Here is a 13,147-nt window from a genome sequence, read left to right as displayed (position 1 = left end):
CTCCCCCCGCTGTCCCCCTCCCACCCCTGCTCACCCCCATAACCTCCACCCACTGCCCCCTCCCATCCCTGCACATCCCATAACCTCCCCCCACTGCCCCCCTCCCACCCCTGCACACCCCCATAACCTCCCCCCACTGCCCCCCTCCCACCCCTGCACACCCCGAGCTGGGCTGTGGCTGCAGCACTCTGACCGTCCTCGGTGGCCTCCTCCCCAGCACCTCTGTGACTTGAATCCCCTCCTTTCTCTTGGAAGGGCACCCATCACTGGATTCAGGGACCTCTAAACCCAGGACAACCTCACATCCAGATCCTTAGACTCAGTTTCCAGCTGGAGGCCATGTTCACAGTTTCTGAGGGTTAGGAGAGAAAATGTGACTCTTTTTATTTATGATTATTATTATCGTTATTTTTGAGAAGGAGTCTCACTCTGTTGCCAGGCTGGAGTTCACTGATGCAATCTCGGCTCACTGCAACCTCCAGCTCCCTGGCTCAAGAGATTCTCCTGCCTCAGCCTCCTGAGTAGCTGGGATTATAGGCATGGACCACCACGCCCAGCTAATCTTTTAGTAGAGATGGGGTTTCTCCATGTTGGCCAGGATGGTCTCGATCTCCTGACCTCGTCATCCACCCACCTCATCCTCCCAAAGTGCTGGGATTACAGGCGTGAGCCACCGCGCCTGGCAAAAATGTGACTATTTAAAAGACTGTTCGCAGGGCATAAAGTAAAAAAAGAATGACAGCGTATTTTTAAATATTTTAAATATTTCAAATATATATATTTGGGTAAAGATATATCCTGTGAGTAACACAGCCAGTGACTTTGGAAAGAAGGGGAAAATGTGAAATGCTGGTGCAGGCTGCAGAGAGCAGGCCCCCTAAGCCCCGTGAGGTGAGGGGCTGAGCCCTCCTCTCTGTGGGCCACACCTGCCCCCCCTCCCGCCCATCCTCCCCGCCAGGCCTGACCAGGAGCTTCGAGGCAATGGCACCAAGGGCCCTTGGAGACAGAACTGTGGTCCGGCCCGTTCCAGACTCCTCCACAGGGGCCTTGCACCTTCAAAGTCAGGCTGCGGTGCCTGGAGCTCCGGGCAGGCCCCAAGACTGCAGCACGCATGGAACTTGCTGCAGAAAGAGCTTTGTAGCAAAAGTACTCGCTGGGGTAACACAGAATACACAGCCACACACAGTCACCTGCCTCACACGATCACACACACTCGTTACACACACGCAATCACACAGCAGTCTCCTGCCTCACACGATCACATGCTGCAGTTACATACCCACAATCACACACCACATACAGTCACATGCCTCACATGATCACACGCTCCGGTTTCATACACGCAGTCACACACCACACAAAGGCACATGCCTCACACAATCACACTCCACATTTACACATAATCACACACCAGTCGCCTGCCTCACAGTCACACTCGAGTTACAATCACACACCAGTTACATGCCTCACACACTCATTAACACGCACACACACACGCAGTCACATGCCTCACACAGTCACCAGTTGCACAAGCACAGTCACGTCTGTCACACACTGTAGTTATACAGACGCACATACAACTGCACACCAGTCACGTCTCACACAATCACATACTCCAGAGTTACACACACACGCAATCACACACCACACACAGCCACCTGCCTCACATGGTCACACACTCGAGTTACACATGCACAACCACACATCTTACACAGTCACATGCATCACACAATTACACACTCCAGTTCCACACATATGCAATCACACACCACACCATCCCGTGCCTCACACAGTCACACACTCCAGAGTTACACACAATCACCACACAGTCACATGGTCACACACTCCAGAGTTCCACATACCAGGCACACGCACACACAATCGCACACCACATGCAGTCATGCACGCCACACTTTGAGCAAATGAGCTGGGATGAGACCATCTGCCCTTGCTGAGGTGTCTGCAGGTCGTGAGCGTGTCTGAGCCGGAGACCGTCTCCGTGATGGTGCCACGTGCCCTGGGCACTGGGACACGCCTTCACTTCCCACGGGAGACCGTCTCCGTGATGGCACCATGTGCCCTGGGCACTGTGACACACCACCTCCCACCAGCACTGAATCCCCTATTTTCATGCACGTTTTCATCCCGTGGTTCGTAGCAAGGTGAGCACCTGCTTTCAAAGCGCAGGAAAACCTTCATCTTTGATGGGGTCTCTTTCCTTCGTCCAGACGTTCTTGCGCTCTCAGCCTGTGTGAGTGCCAACGGCGGCAGCCTCCGTTGCCAGAAGCCCTGCAGGCTTTCCGATGTGCTTGCCCAGCAGCCGCACCCTGAGCAAGAAGGGTGGCCGCCCGGCGCGGGGGACCTCCCCAGGCAGGTGCTGGACGTCAGCCAGGAGCTGCTGCAGTCCGGGGTCATCATCCTCCCAGGTGAGCACGCACCCGGCACTCTGTCCGGGCGGATCTCACACTCACGCCAGCACAGACCCAGCTCGCCACCTCCCAGAGTGAAGCCCCTGGGCAGCTGTCTCGCCTCTGTCTCCACAGGGACCCGAGACCATCAGGGCAGAGCGGTGGTGCAGGTCAGCACCGGGGGCCCGCTCTGGACCGGGGAGCACGCGTCCTGCACTGAGCTGACCCGCCTGCTGCTGTACCTCCATAGCATCCCCAGGTGGGCCGGGACCCGGGGAACCCCAGCTGCATGTGTGTGGCAAAGTGGGGGGAACGGGGGGACGGTGCCAGCTTCCACGGCCAGACCCTGCCTCTCCTAACCTCACCCTTCTGGAGCAGCCGGCACCCACGCGCCTCCAGCCTTGATTTCCACACACCGTTTCTCATCTTCAGCACACGTCCATCCCAGTGACGCCCAGAACTGAACGCGCCCGGCTGTGGGGCCGACGGGGCACACTCACGCTGTTGGCCAGGACTCGGCCGCCGAGTGACGTGCTCTGAGTCAGGGCTCTCCTGTGTCCCTGGCTCACGTGAACTCTGTAAGATCAGTGTCCAGACACACAACTTAGAATGTTCATGAATCCTGGAGTTAGAGCTGAAGGAGTTTGTCAAAGAACACGCACATTTTTTTTGAGATGGGTCTTGCTCTGTCGGCGAGGCAGCGCAGTGGTGCCATCCCAGCTTACTGCAGCCTGAGCTTCCTGGGCTAAAGCGACCCCCTCCCCCTCAGCCTCCCAGGTAGCCTCAGCGCCCGGCTGTATATTTTTTAACGCTAGTCGAGTGCAGTCGTGAGTAGGGGAAAGGCAGAACAAGGGTAACTGTGAACAATCGAAGGAGGTAACTCACTGCCTTCAGCCAGCTAAACACTAAAATTTTCAAAAAAGGAACATATCAACTCACCCAACCTATTGTTTTTTCCTATTGAAATTTTGAAGGAGAGTTTCCAGTCACAATCACAGAGACAAAGCTTTTACACTGGAGTCTTTAAAACCACATGATGGTATTTGTCGTTTTGAAGGATGCTCTGTCTCGGCTTGGCTCTGGGTGAGTCAGAGCCCTGATGACAGCGCAAGCCTCTGTCCGGAGAACGGGCGTCCACACCCCCAGTCACCTTCTGAGCCATGTGAATGCCCAGACAAATGAGTGCAAGCAGGCCCTGAAGTCCTTGCCCCCTTGATGGCACGGGGCCCGTTTCGTCCATCTCGGGGAGGGTAGCCACAGCCCTGCGCACCCGGAGACGCCGTCGGGCATCATCGCAGGGTCCACGAGCGGAGCAACAGCAGTGCCTCCAGCCGACGGGCCTGCCCCTGTGGGAGGTAGAAGGTGGACGTGTATAGAGAACCACTAACTTCTAGAGCTGAAAGGAAACCAGTAACCACCAGTCTCAGAGGTGGAGGGTCTTGTGTTTGTAAGAGATTTTGTGTGCAGTGGTTAAGACCGGCTGTTTCCCTCCCCAGGAAGGAGGTCCGGGACCTGGGGCTGCTTGTCTTGGTGGACACCCGCAGGAGTCCGGCCTCCCCCGCCGTCTCCCAGGCCCTCGCGGGACTGCAGGTACGCCAGGGTTGTCACGTCCCTCGGGTGTGTGGGCATCTCAGAGCATTGTGCTGCTGGGGCCACCCGTCGTGGTTCTGGAGTAGCCGGTTCACAGGTTCGGCGTGAGGATTTGAGACGGCGGACCCTGTGCGGAGCCCCTTCCTGCCCAGGGTCTTCCCAGTGAGCCCGGCTCTTGCTCTCCGGGGCTGGGCACAGACACTGAGGAAGGTGGGCGTGGCCTGTCCAGTGGGACCTTGAAGAAGCTCCATGCTCGGGGCAACTGCAAACCTAAAAGGCAAAGTCTGCCAGGCCCAGGTGGTGGGCATCTGTCCCAGCAGGGCAGCACAACACTGTCTGTGCCCCTCCATCGGGATGAGGGCACGGCATTGTCCTTCAGACAAAGGATGGAGGCAGGAAGGGGCAGTCATGGCCCACTGCAAGGATGAACCAGGGCAGGGATGAACCTGGCAGCCCCGGACAGGGTCAGTGCCATCACCGCAGGACCCTGCAGCCTCGAGCTCCAAGGCTCAGGAGATCCTCCTGCCTCAGCCTCCCGAGTAGCTAGGACTGCAGCCACGTGCCACCATACCCGGCTAATTTCTTGCATATTTACTAGAGATGGGGTTTTGCCATGTTGTCCAGGCTGGTCTCAAACTCCTGGACTGGAATCATCCATCTGCCTCAGCCTCCCAGAGTGCTGGGATCACAGGCGTGAGCTACTACACCTGGCTCAGAGGCCCTGCATACTGAACCCCAAGCAACATCCAGGGGAGATGGGGCACTCTAGGGATGGGAGGGTGCTGCTGCCTGGGCAGGGGCAGAGGGGAACCCAGGGACAGCGAGAGTCCAGGGACAGGGAGAAACGGGACAGGGAGAGACCGGGGACGGGGAGAGATGGAGACAGAGAGAGACGGGGAGAGATGGGGGACGGGGAGAATCGGGGACGGGAGAGACGGGGACAGCAAGAGACAAGGGACAGGGAGAGACCGGGGATGGGGAGAGATGGAGACAGAGAGACGGGGAGAGATGGGGACGGGGAGAGACGGGGGACGGGAGAGACAGGGGGATGGGGAGCCTGGGGTGCCCTCTCCCATGCCCCACCTGCCCTCCACAAAGCTAAACCTGTTTCGCCCTTGCTGTCCCTGCTGAAGATGCAGGCAGAGGCTCCTGTACTCACTGAGGAAACTCTAGTTTAGGAATACCAGGTGCCAAGTTGTGCCAGAAAAGAGGTCAGGGACGGCGCTGGCAGAGCTCACCCTGCCGTGGGGTCCTCCCTTCCCTTCCCTATTCTGCAGCCCTCCCTCCTCTTCCTTCCCATGGTCCTCCCTCCTCTTCACCCCTGCCAGCCTCTCTCCTCCCCCCATGGTCCTCCCTCCTGTCCCCACTGTGGCCCTCCCTGCTCTTCACCACCATAGTTCTCCCTCATCTTTCCCCTGCAGTCCTCCCTCCTCTCCCCCACCCTTCAGTCCTCCCTCCTCTTCCCCCCATGATCCTCCCTCCTCTCCCCCCACCCTGTAGTCCTCCCTCCTCTCCCCCCACCCTGCAGTCCTCTCTCCTCTCTCCCCCACAGTCCTCCCTCCTCTCCCCCACCCTTCAGTCCTCCCTCCTCTTCCCCCCACGGTCCTGCCTCCTCTCCCCCACCCTGCGGTCCTCCCTCCTTGTCCCCCCACGGTCCTCCCTCCTCTCCCCCCACCCTGCAGTCCTCCCTCCTGTTCCCCCCACGATCCTCCCTCCTCTCCCCCACCCTGCGGTCCTCCCTCCCCCCCCCCCCCCCCTGCAGTCCTCCCTCCTCTCCCCCTGCCCTGCGGTCCTCCCTCCTCTCCATCCTGCTGCCACCTCTTCCCTCCCTCACTTCCCTCCTCCCATCGAGCCGGCCTCACCTCCCACCCCTCCTCACAGTCAGCCTGCCCTTCTCACTTTCACAGGATGTGGCTCTTAGAAAAGCTGTGTCCTGCTGAGACTTGGAGGGGACAGGCTCGGTCATGACCCATTACAGTGTGGGGTCCACTCAGGTTGGGCCCTGGGGTGGGTGGCATCTTCCGGAGCTGCCTGGCAGGGTGGGTGGGCTAGCAGAAATCGGCTGGCCTGGGAGCAAGTGACACGAACCCTGGGCCGGACGAGGGGCTGGGGCGACTCCCTGAGGTCAGGAAGGGGTCACCGGGAGGAGAGGGTGCAAGCCACGAACTGGGGTGCACAGGCTAGGCTGGACGGGACCCCAGTGCGCAGACGCTGTCAGGAAAGCCTGAGGGAGGCTGGGGGCCAAGGGAGGCACTGACCAGGGAGGTGCTGAGCGATGCTGGAGACCTGACGAGAGAGATGGGGGGTGTCTGTGCTGATGCCGACGAAATAGACGTCGTCATAAAACGCTGCAGCACTCAGACCCTCCCCCGGAGTTTATTGGTTGTTTTCTTGTTACTGTGTTTTGAGACCAACCGTGTTACAAGACCCCATGGAGAACATCGTATGTGAACGAAAGGTTCAGTACAGCAAGAAGGTACAACCGTAGTAAACACTGACAAACCTAATGGCCATCAAAACGTATGCAGCAGACGCTAACGGAGTTGGGGAGAGGCAGGCAGTTCTGCGTGACTTCGGTACCTCACTGTCCATAATGGAAGATGCGTTTTTTAGATGGAGGACGTGAAGAACGCAGTAAACCAACCAGATCTAACAGACACACTTGAAACCCGGCACCCAACAGCAGCAGCGCATACGTGCTTCTCAAACGCTTATGGGGCATTTTCCAGGGTAGAGCGAGTACTTAAAGTGCTCCACTGAGGCTGATAACGCAGATGGCAAACAAGCACCTGAAAATACGCCCGACACCATTAATCACTGGGGAAACGCAGCTGAAAACCAAGCGAAACGCACAAAAAACAGCATCGAAGCTTGTCAGTAACAAGTGCTTGGTATTGGGGACGGGACTTTGAAATGGCACAGCCGCTCTGGAGAACACGTGCTTATCACACGAGCCAGAAATCCCACTCCTAGATATGATCCAAGAGACATGAAAACCTGTGCCCCCGTTCACACATCTGTAGTGACTTTACCCACGATTGCCAAGCATCCTTCAGCTGGTGAAGTGGATGAACACCTCGTGGTGCGGGAATCCCGTGGAAAGCTACTCCGCAGAGCAGAGGAACAAACCCTTGATACTCACAACAGGGATGAGTTCCTATGCACGATGCCAAGTGAAAGAGGCCAGTCCTGTCTGAGTCTGTTTATGTCGTGTCTAGAAAAGGCAAGTCTGTGGAGACAAAAACAGACCCCTGGTTGCCAGGGGCGGGGATAGGGGAGCTCTTGACTGCAAAGAGGCACAAGAGAATTTTGGGGTTGCTTAACGGTTCTTTGTCTTGACGGTGGTGATGGTTACATGACAACGCTTTCATCAAAACTTACAGAACTAGTCACTAAAAAGGGTGAGTGTCAGTGTATGTAAATTATACCTCGATAAACCTGATTACATTAAAAATTCATAAGGGCAAATCGTTTACACTTCAGGGCAAAGTCCGCTACGTTTTATGCACCGCAGGTACTCCAAGAAACTATTTATGACAGAGGTAGCACCAGTCAAAATTGGGCAATTCTATTAATGAAGTTAAAAATTAGAAAGCTAATCAGTAATATTTATTTCTTATCTATTTCAGAACACATCTCCTGTAATTCATAGTATCTTGCTGTTGGTAGATAAAGAATCTGCATTTAGGCCTGACAAGGATGCAATAATTCAGGTAATGGTGTTGGACCGTGGGACCCTGAGTGGTGGATGACATTAAATATGGAGGCACCTAGATGAGATGAAACACATGAAATAATTTACCTAAGTTCTAATTCCATCCATGCGGAACCTGGAAACCCCCTTCCTCCCCTGAGTTCTCGCGGAAGCCCTGCAGAGTATGCCACAGAAAACTTAAGGTCGACCTTTCTTCTCAGCTGTTCTCTTTCCTCCTGCCTTTCTTTTCTCTGAAAACCTCTTTATTTTGCCCTCATTCTGGAAGGGTATTTTTGCTGCACCTGGAATTCTGGCTTGAGGGTAGTTTTGGTTTCCCCCCCACTTTAAAATGCTGCTCTGTTGCCCCCTGGCCCCCATAACCGTAGACGAGTTCACCAGAATTCAAACCGTCGTCCGCCTATACGAAGTGTGTTAATTTTCCTCCGGCTGTTTCCAAGGTACTCCCTTTTCAGCAAGCCGGCCGTCATGGAGTGGGCTAGGTTTTCTTCATCGTTCTTTCCTGTGTAGGCCTGCTTGAGCTCTTAAATCTGTGAACGTATGCCTGTCACCACATTTAGGACCTTTTTAGCCTTTCTCTCTCTGTTTTTTTTCCTTTCCTGAGACAGGATCTGGCTCTGTCACCCTGGCCAGAGTGTGGTTGTGCCATCAGATCTTACTCTAATCTCAAACTCCTGGGCTCAAGTGATTCTCCCACCTCAGCCTTCTGAGTAACGGGGACGGAGCGTGTGCAGCCCCACACCTAGGTACGTGTTTTTTTTAAGGGACAAGGTCTTGCTGTGTTGCCCAGGTTGGCCTTGAAGTCCTGGCCTTCAGCCGTCCTCCCACCGTGGCCTCCCAAAGCTCTGGGATTGCAGGCGTGAGCAACTGTACCTAGCCTAGTTCTTTCTTTTTTTTTTGAGACAGAATCTCGCTCTGTTGCCAGGCTGGACTCACTACAACCTCCACCTCCCAGGTTGAAGCAGTTCTCCTGCCTCAGCCTCCCAAGTAGCTGGGACTACAGGCACGAGCCACCACGCCCAGCTGATTTTTGTATTTTTAGTAGAGATGGGGTTTCACCATGTTGGCCAGGATGGTCTCGATCTCTTAACCTCGTGATCCACCCACCTCGGCCTCCCACAGTGCTGGGATTACAGGCTTGAGCCACTGCACCCGGCCACCTGGCCCGGTTCTTAAAATTTTTTTCCGGCTTTATTGTCTCTCTTCGCTCTTTCTAATACTTCAATTATATATACCAGAGCTGTCCCACAGAGCTCTAAGAATCTGTCTTTTTTAACTTTTTTCCTCTCTAGTCATCAGATCAGGTGGTTCCTCTTGATCCTGTTCTCGGGGTCGCCAGCTCCTTACTCTGTCATCTCCTTACGTGTTAAACTCACTAATATGTCCTGGCTCTGTGTCCCCACTCAAATCTCCTCTCCAATTTTAATCCCTAGTGTCGAGGGAAGGACTAGATCACGGGGGCAGATGCAGTTCTCCTGACAGGGAGTTCTCATGAGAGCTGATGGTTTTAGGGGCGGCCCTTCCTTCCTCTCTCGCGCCTGCGCCGTGTAAGACGGGTCTCACCTCTCCTTTTCCTTCTGCCACGATTGTAAGTTTCCTAAGGCCTACCCAGCCATGCAGAACTGTGATTCAATTAAACCTGTTTCCTTCATAAATTACCCAGGCTCAGGTAGTGTCTTTATAGCAGTGTGAAAACAGACTAATCCATTTGCCCAGTGAATTTTTTAGTTCAAATATTGTATTTTTCCACTGTAAGATTTCCAGTGGATTTTAAAATGTTTTCTACATCTCTCCGGAGTTTTTCTCTCCTTTCATAAATTGCAAGCGTGTTTCCTTCACGTCACCGAGTGCAGTTTTAATGGCTGCTTTGAAGTCCTTGTCTAGTAATCCCAACACCCGGGTCACCTCGGGTTGCCCTGTGCTGATTGTCTTGCTCTGAGAAGAAGAGGTCACGATTTTCTGATTCTTTATGTGTCAATTCTGGACGTTGTGAAGATTCTGTTGTGGAGACTGGCTTCTGTTACAGACTCACAGCGTTGTTCTAGTGTGCACGTAACTTGGTTACACTGAAACCCGAAGCTCTGTGTCACCCCAGTGGGTTCAGTTTAGTTCTCTGAGCCTTCCCCATGCACGCACAGTTCAGGGTTGGCCAGAGACTCAGGAAGAGTTTATAACACACCAGGGGGTCCCTTCCACACTGCTCCATTCTGGGAATCGGGGCCCCTTCCTCACTGCTCCATTCTGGGAATCGGGGGCCCCTTCCCCACTGCTCCCTTCTGGGAATCGGGGGTCCCTTCCCCACTGCTCCCTTCTGGGAATCGGGGGCCCCTTCCCCACTGCTCCCTTCTGGGAATCGGGGGCCCCTTCCCCACTGCTCCCTTCTGGGAATCTGCTTTCAGTTTCCAGTGGTGTGGCCAGCCCACCCCACCCTCTGTTTCTTCTTTCTTCATGTCGGAAAGAGGCCAATTGTCTTATTTTTTTATGTTCTATTTTTATTTTTTGTTGCCGAGACTGGAGTGCAGTGTTTTGACCGTGGCTGATTGCAGCCTTGACCTCCCAGGCTCAGGCGATCCTCCCACCTCAGCCTCCTGAGTGCTGGGTCTAGAGGTGTGTGCCCCACTCCGCTGACTGTTGTATTTTCTTTTGGAGAGATGGGGTTTTGGTTTTCGTCCTCTTGCACGGGCTGGTCTCGAACTCTTGGCTCAAATGATCCACCCGCCTTGGCCTCCCAGAGTGCTGGGGTCACAGGTGTCAGCCATCATGCCGGCCAGGATGCCGTTTTTCTTTTTTCTTTTTTCTTTTCTTTTCTCATCTTTTTTCTTTTCTTTCATTTTCCTTTTCTTTCTTTCTTTCTTTTTTTTTTTTTATAAAGTAACCTGCTGTGAAAAGGATCCTGTTTTCTCTTGGGCTCAGCCATTCCCACACGCTGGCCATGCCCTGAGGACGGAGTCATAGCGGGACCGTGCCCTGCGGCCCCACATGCAGGCATCAGGAGCCGCAGGAGAAGCCTCCTTGCTTGGCTGCCACGGCTTCGGGAAGCTCTCCTTGTATTTTGTGTGGTCTGTGGGTGGATCTGAAAAGCGCCACCTCCACTGCACCAGGACAGCCCGGACTCTCTCTCCCTTCTCCTCGCTTTCTCCCTGTTTCCTTTTTTTTGGTCTTCACTGGGGCGTCTCCTTCATTTCTCTTTGCTGTCCCCTGCTTTGCTGTCTTCTCACTTTCATTACTGCACCAAACACGTGCTGTTATCAGCACCTGCAGCAAAGCAGAGGCCGCACGCCCTGAGCCAGCCCCTCCGTCCTCCGAACCCGGGATTGAGCCATTTACAGTGTCTTCTCCCCAAGAGATGCATCTGGAGCCGTGACTAACGGTGCCTCTTCTTGGCAGTGTGAGGTCGTGAGCTCCCTGAAGGCCCTGCACAGGTTTGTCAGCAGCTCCCAGCTGACCGCAGACCTCGACGGCTCCTTTCCCTACAGCCACGGTGACTGGGTCTGCTTCCGTCAGGTAGGTTCAGACGCAGCTGCTGCAGGTGCCACAGCCCCCGGGGACTTTCTCACGCATGTTTCAGTTGCCGTCCGGGTGTCCACGTCGGCACAGCCACGCGTGGTGTGTCCGAGAACGCCCAACCCGGGTTGGGGGGCACTGCAGATTTCGGGCATCTGCACTCGTGGAAGCGACCTGACCCAGGTCGGTTTAAACACAGGAACTCACGGCTGCTTACTTGGGCATCTAACAGACTGTGTCCTTATCATCTCCTCCCTCTCAACTCACGGCAGAGGCTGGAACACTTCACCGCGAACTGCGAAGCGGCCATCGTGTTCCTGCAGAATTCCTTCTGCTCCCTGAACACCCACAGAATCCCAAGAACAGCCCAGGTAAGTCCACAGACTTGCAGGTAAGTTCTCTTCATGTGACAGGTAGGTGGGGCACAAAGGTTTAGCCAAACTTGAAAATAAACCTTGGTTCACCGTCATCTATAGCGGAGACTTTCAAATCATTTTTCATTTGTAGATCCCTCTCAATTCACAAAAGGCCATTTCCTCTCCTTTGTCACCAAAAACATCCCACCCTACCCAGAAGGAAAGCAGTGTCACTGCATTTGACGATACGCAAGGCGTACGGGCAGCAGCGGCTGCTGGGAATGAGTGATTCCAATGAGACGCAGAGGCAGGCTGGCCATGGGCTCTCTGCAGCCGCCAGGCCGAGGGGCGCAGGGTCTGCGGGTGAGGCCTGCATGTCCCTGGTCTACACAGCAGGCTCACCTCCTGCGGCTGACCTCTGAGCCCCCTTCTTCTCCCTGCAAGAGGTCTTTCCCTGGGACTTACCCTCCCTGGTGAGAGCGTCTGGACCATCAGCTTCGGGGGGCCCGGTTGCACCGCCAGGCCTGCAGCTTGATTTACAGAACAGGAACATGGGCCACGCTGCGCATTCCTGCCGCTGCTGCATTTGGGGGGACCTGGCCGTGGAGGAGAAGGTTAAAGGCGTGTCCCTCCCCACCCTGTGCAGGAAGTCGCCGAGTTAACTGACCAGCACGAGACGATGATGAAGCTCGTCCTGGAAGACCCGCTGCTGGTGTCTCTCAGGCTGGAGGGGGGCACCATCCTGGCACGGCTGAGGAGAGAAGAGCTTGGCACAGAAGACAGCCGGTGAGCGCCGACGGGGCAACACTGGGCCCTGGCCCGTCGAGGGGGCTGCTCAATGAAGTTTGTAGCCAGGAGGTGAAGCGCTCTGCTCCAAGGAGAGCCCTCTCTGTGCCTGGTGCAGACCTCCATCCTGACAGCCACGCTTTGCCTGGGCCAGAGCTTTTCCACACATACAGGCTCCAAAGATCAAGGAGCTGGCTCCTGGGGACCTGGGCAGGAGGCAGCCAGAGAGCATCAGAATGAGCTCATTCGCAATCACGCTGCCCGGGGCACTGTGCCGCCCAGCCCCCACAGTCCCTGCCCATCTCAGCCGCATGCAGCCAGTCCACAGAGTCTGCCCAGCAGGGTCCCCTCCAGGCACCTGCACCCCAGGCCGGCAGGGATGTGGGCGGCCGCCTCGGCGGTGGGCCTCCTCCTGGGGCTCCCAGTGCCTTCTGCATCAGGGTTGGAAAGAGCAGGGTTTTACACGGGGTTGTCACCACAAGCAGACTCCTCAGGGGGTCACCTGGGAGCCGGAGGACTGCTTTCATTTCCTCAGGGACGCCCTGGAGGCCGCCAGAGGGCTGTACGACCGCGTGGATGAGGAGGTGCACAGGCTGGTCCTCGCCTCGAACAACCGCCTCCAGCAGCTGGAGCGCCTCCGGGAGCTGGCCTCGCTCCAGGAAGGGGATGACCAGGTCAGAGCTGCAGGAGGAAGCCGGCCGGGTCAGCATCCCCTCCAGGCCAAGCTGGCCACGGCGACCCTCTCACCTTCCCACTGTCTTTAGGGCCACGGCGACCCTCCCACCTTCCCA

At 55.8% G+C, this 13,147-nt stretch overlaps 1 protein-coding gene across 1 annotated transcript in view; it reads left to right on the top strand.

The window, feature by feature from the left end:
* The window catches only part of PLEKHG4B (pleckstrin homology and RhoGEF domain containing G4B), an 87,150-nt gene that overhangs the window by 49,440 nt on the left and 24,563 nt on the right, over positions 1 to 13,147 (top strand). Inside the window, 8 exon segments of the mRNA XM_032279198.1 lie at positions 2,229 to 2,426; positions 2,544 to 2,667; positions 3,905 to 3,998; positions 7,628 to 7,711; positions 11,098 to 11,214; positions 11,487 to 11,585; positions 12,217 to 12,356; positions 12,892 to 13,030. Coding sequence (XP_032135089.1) covers positions 2,229 to 2,426; positions 2,544 to 2,667; positions 3,905 to 3,998; positions 7,628 to 7,711; positions 11,098 to 11,214; positions 11,487 to 11,585; positions 12,217 to 12,356; positions 12,892 to 13,030 — 995 coding nt within the window.

Source organism: Sapajus apella, unplaced genomic scaffold (assembly GCF_009761245.1).
Source record: "Sapajus apella isolate SASKATOON/1434 unplaced genomic scaffold, GSC_monkey_1.0 scaffold11, whole genome shotgun sequence".
Lineage (NCBI taxonomy): Eukaryota > Metazoa > Chordata > Mammalia > Primates > Cebidae > Sapajus > Sapajus apella.
Note: the sequence above shows the minus strand (reverse complement) of the source record. Positions and strands in the feature narration are given on the sequence as shown.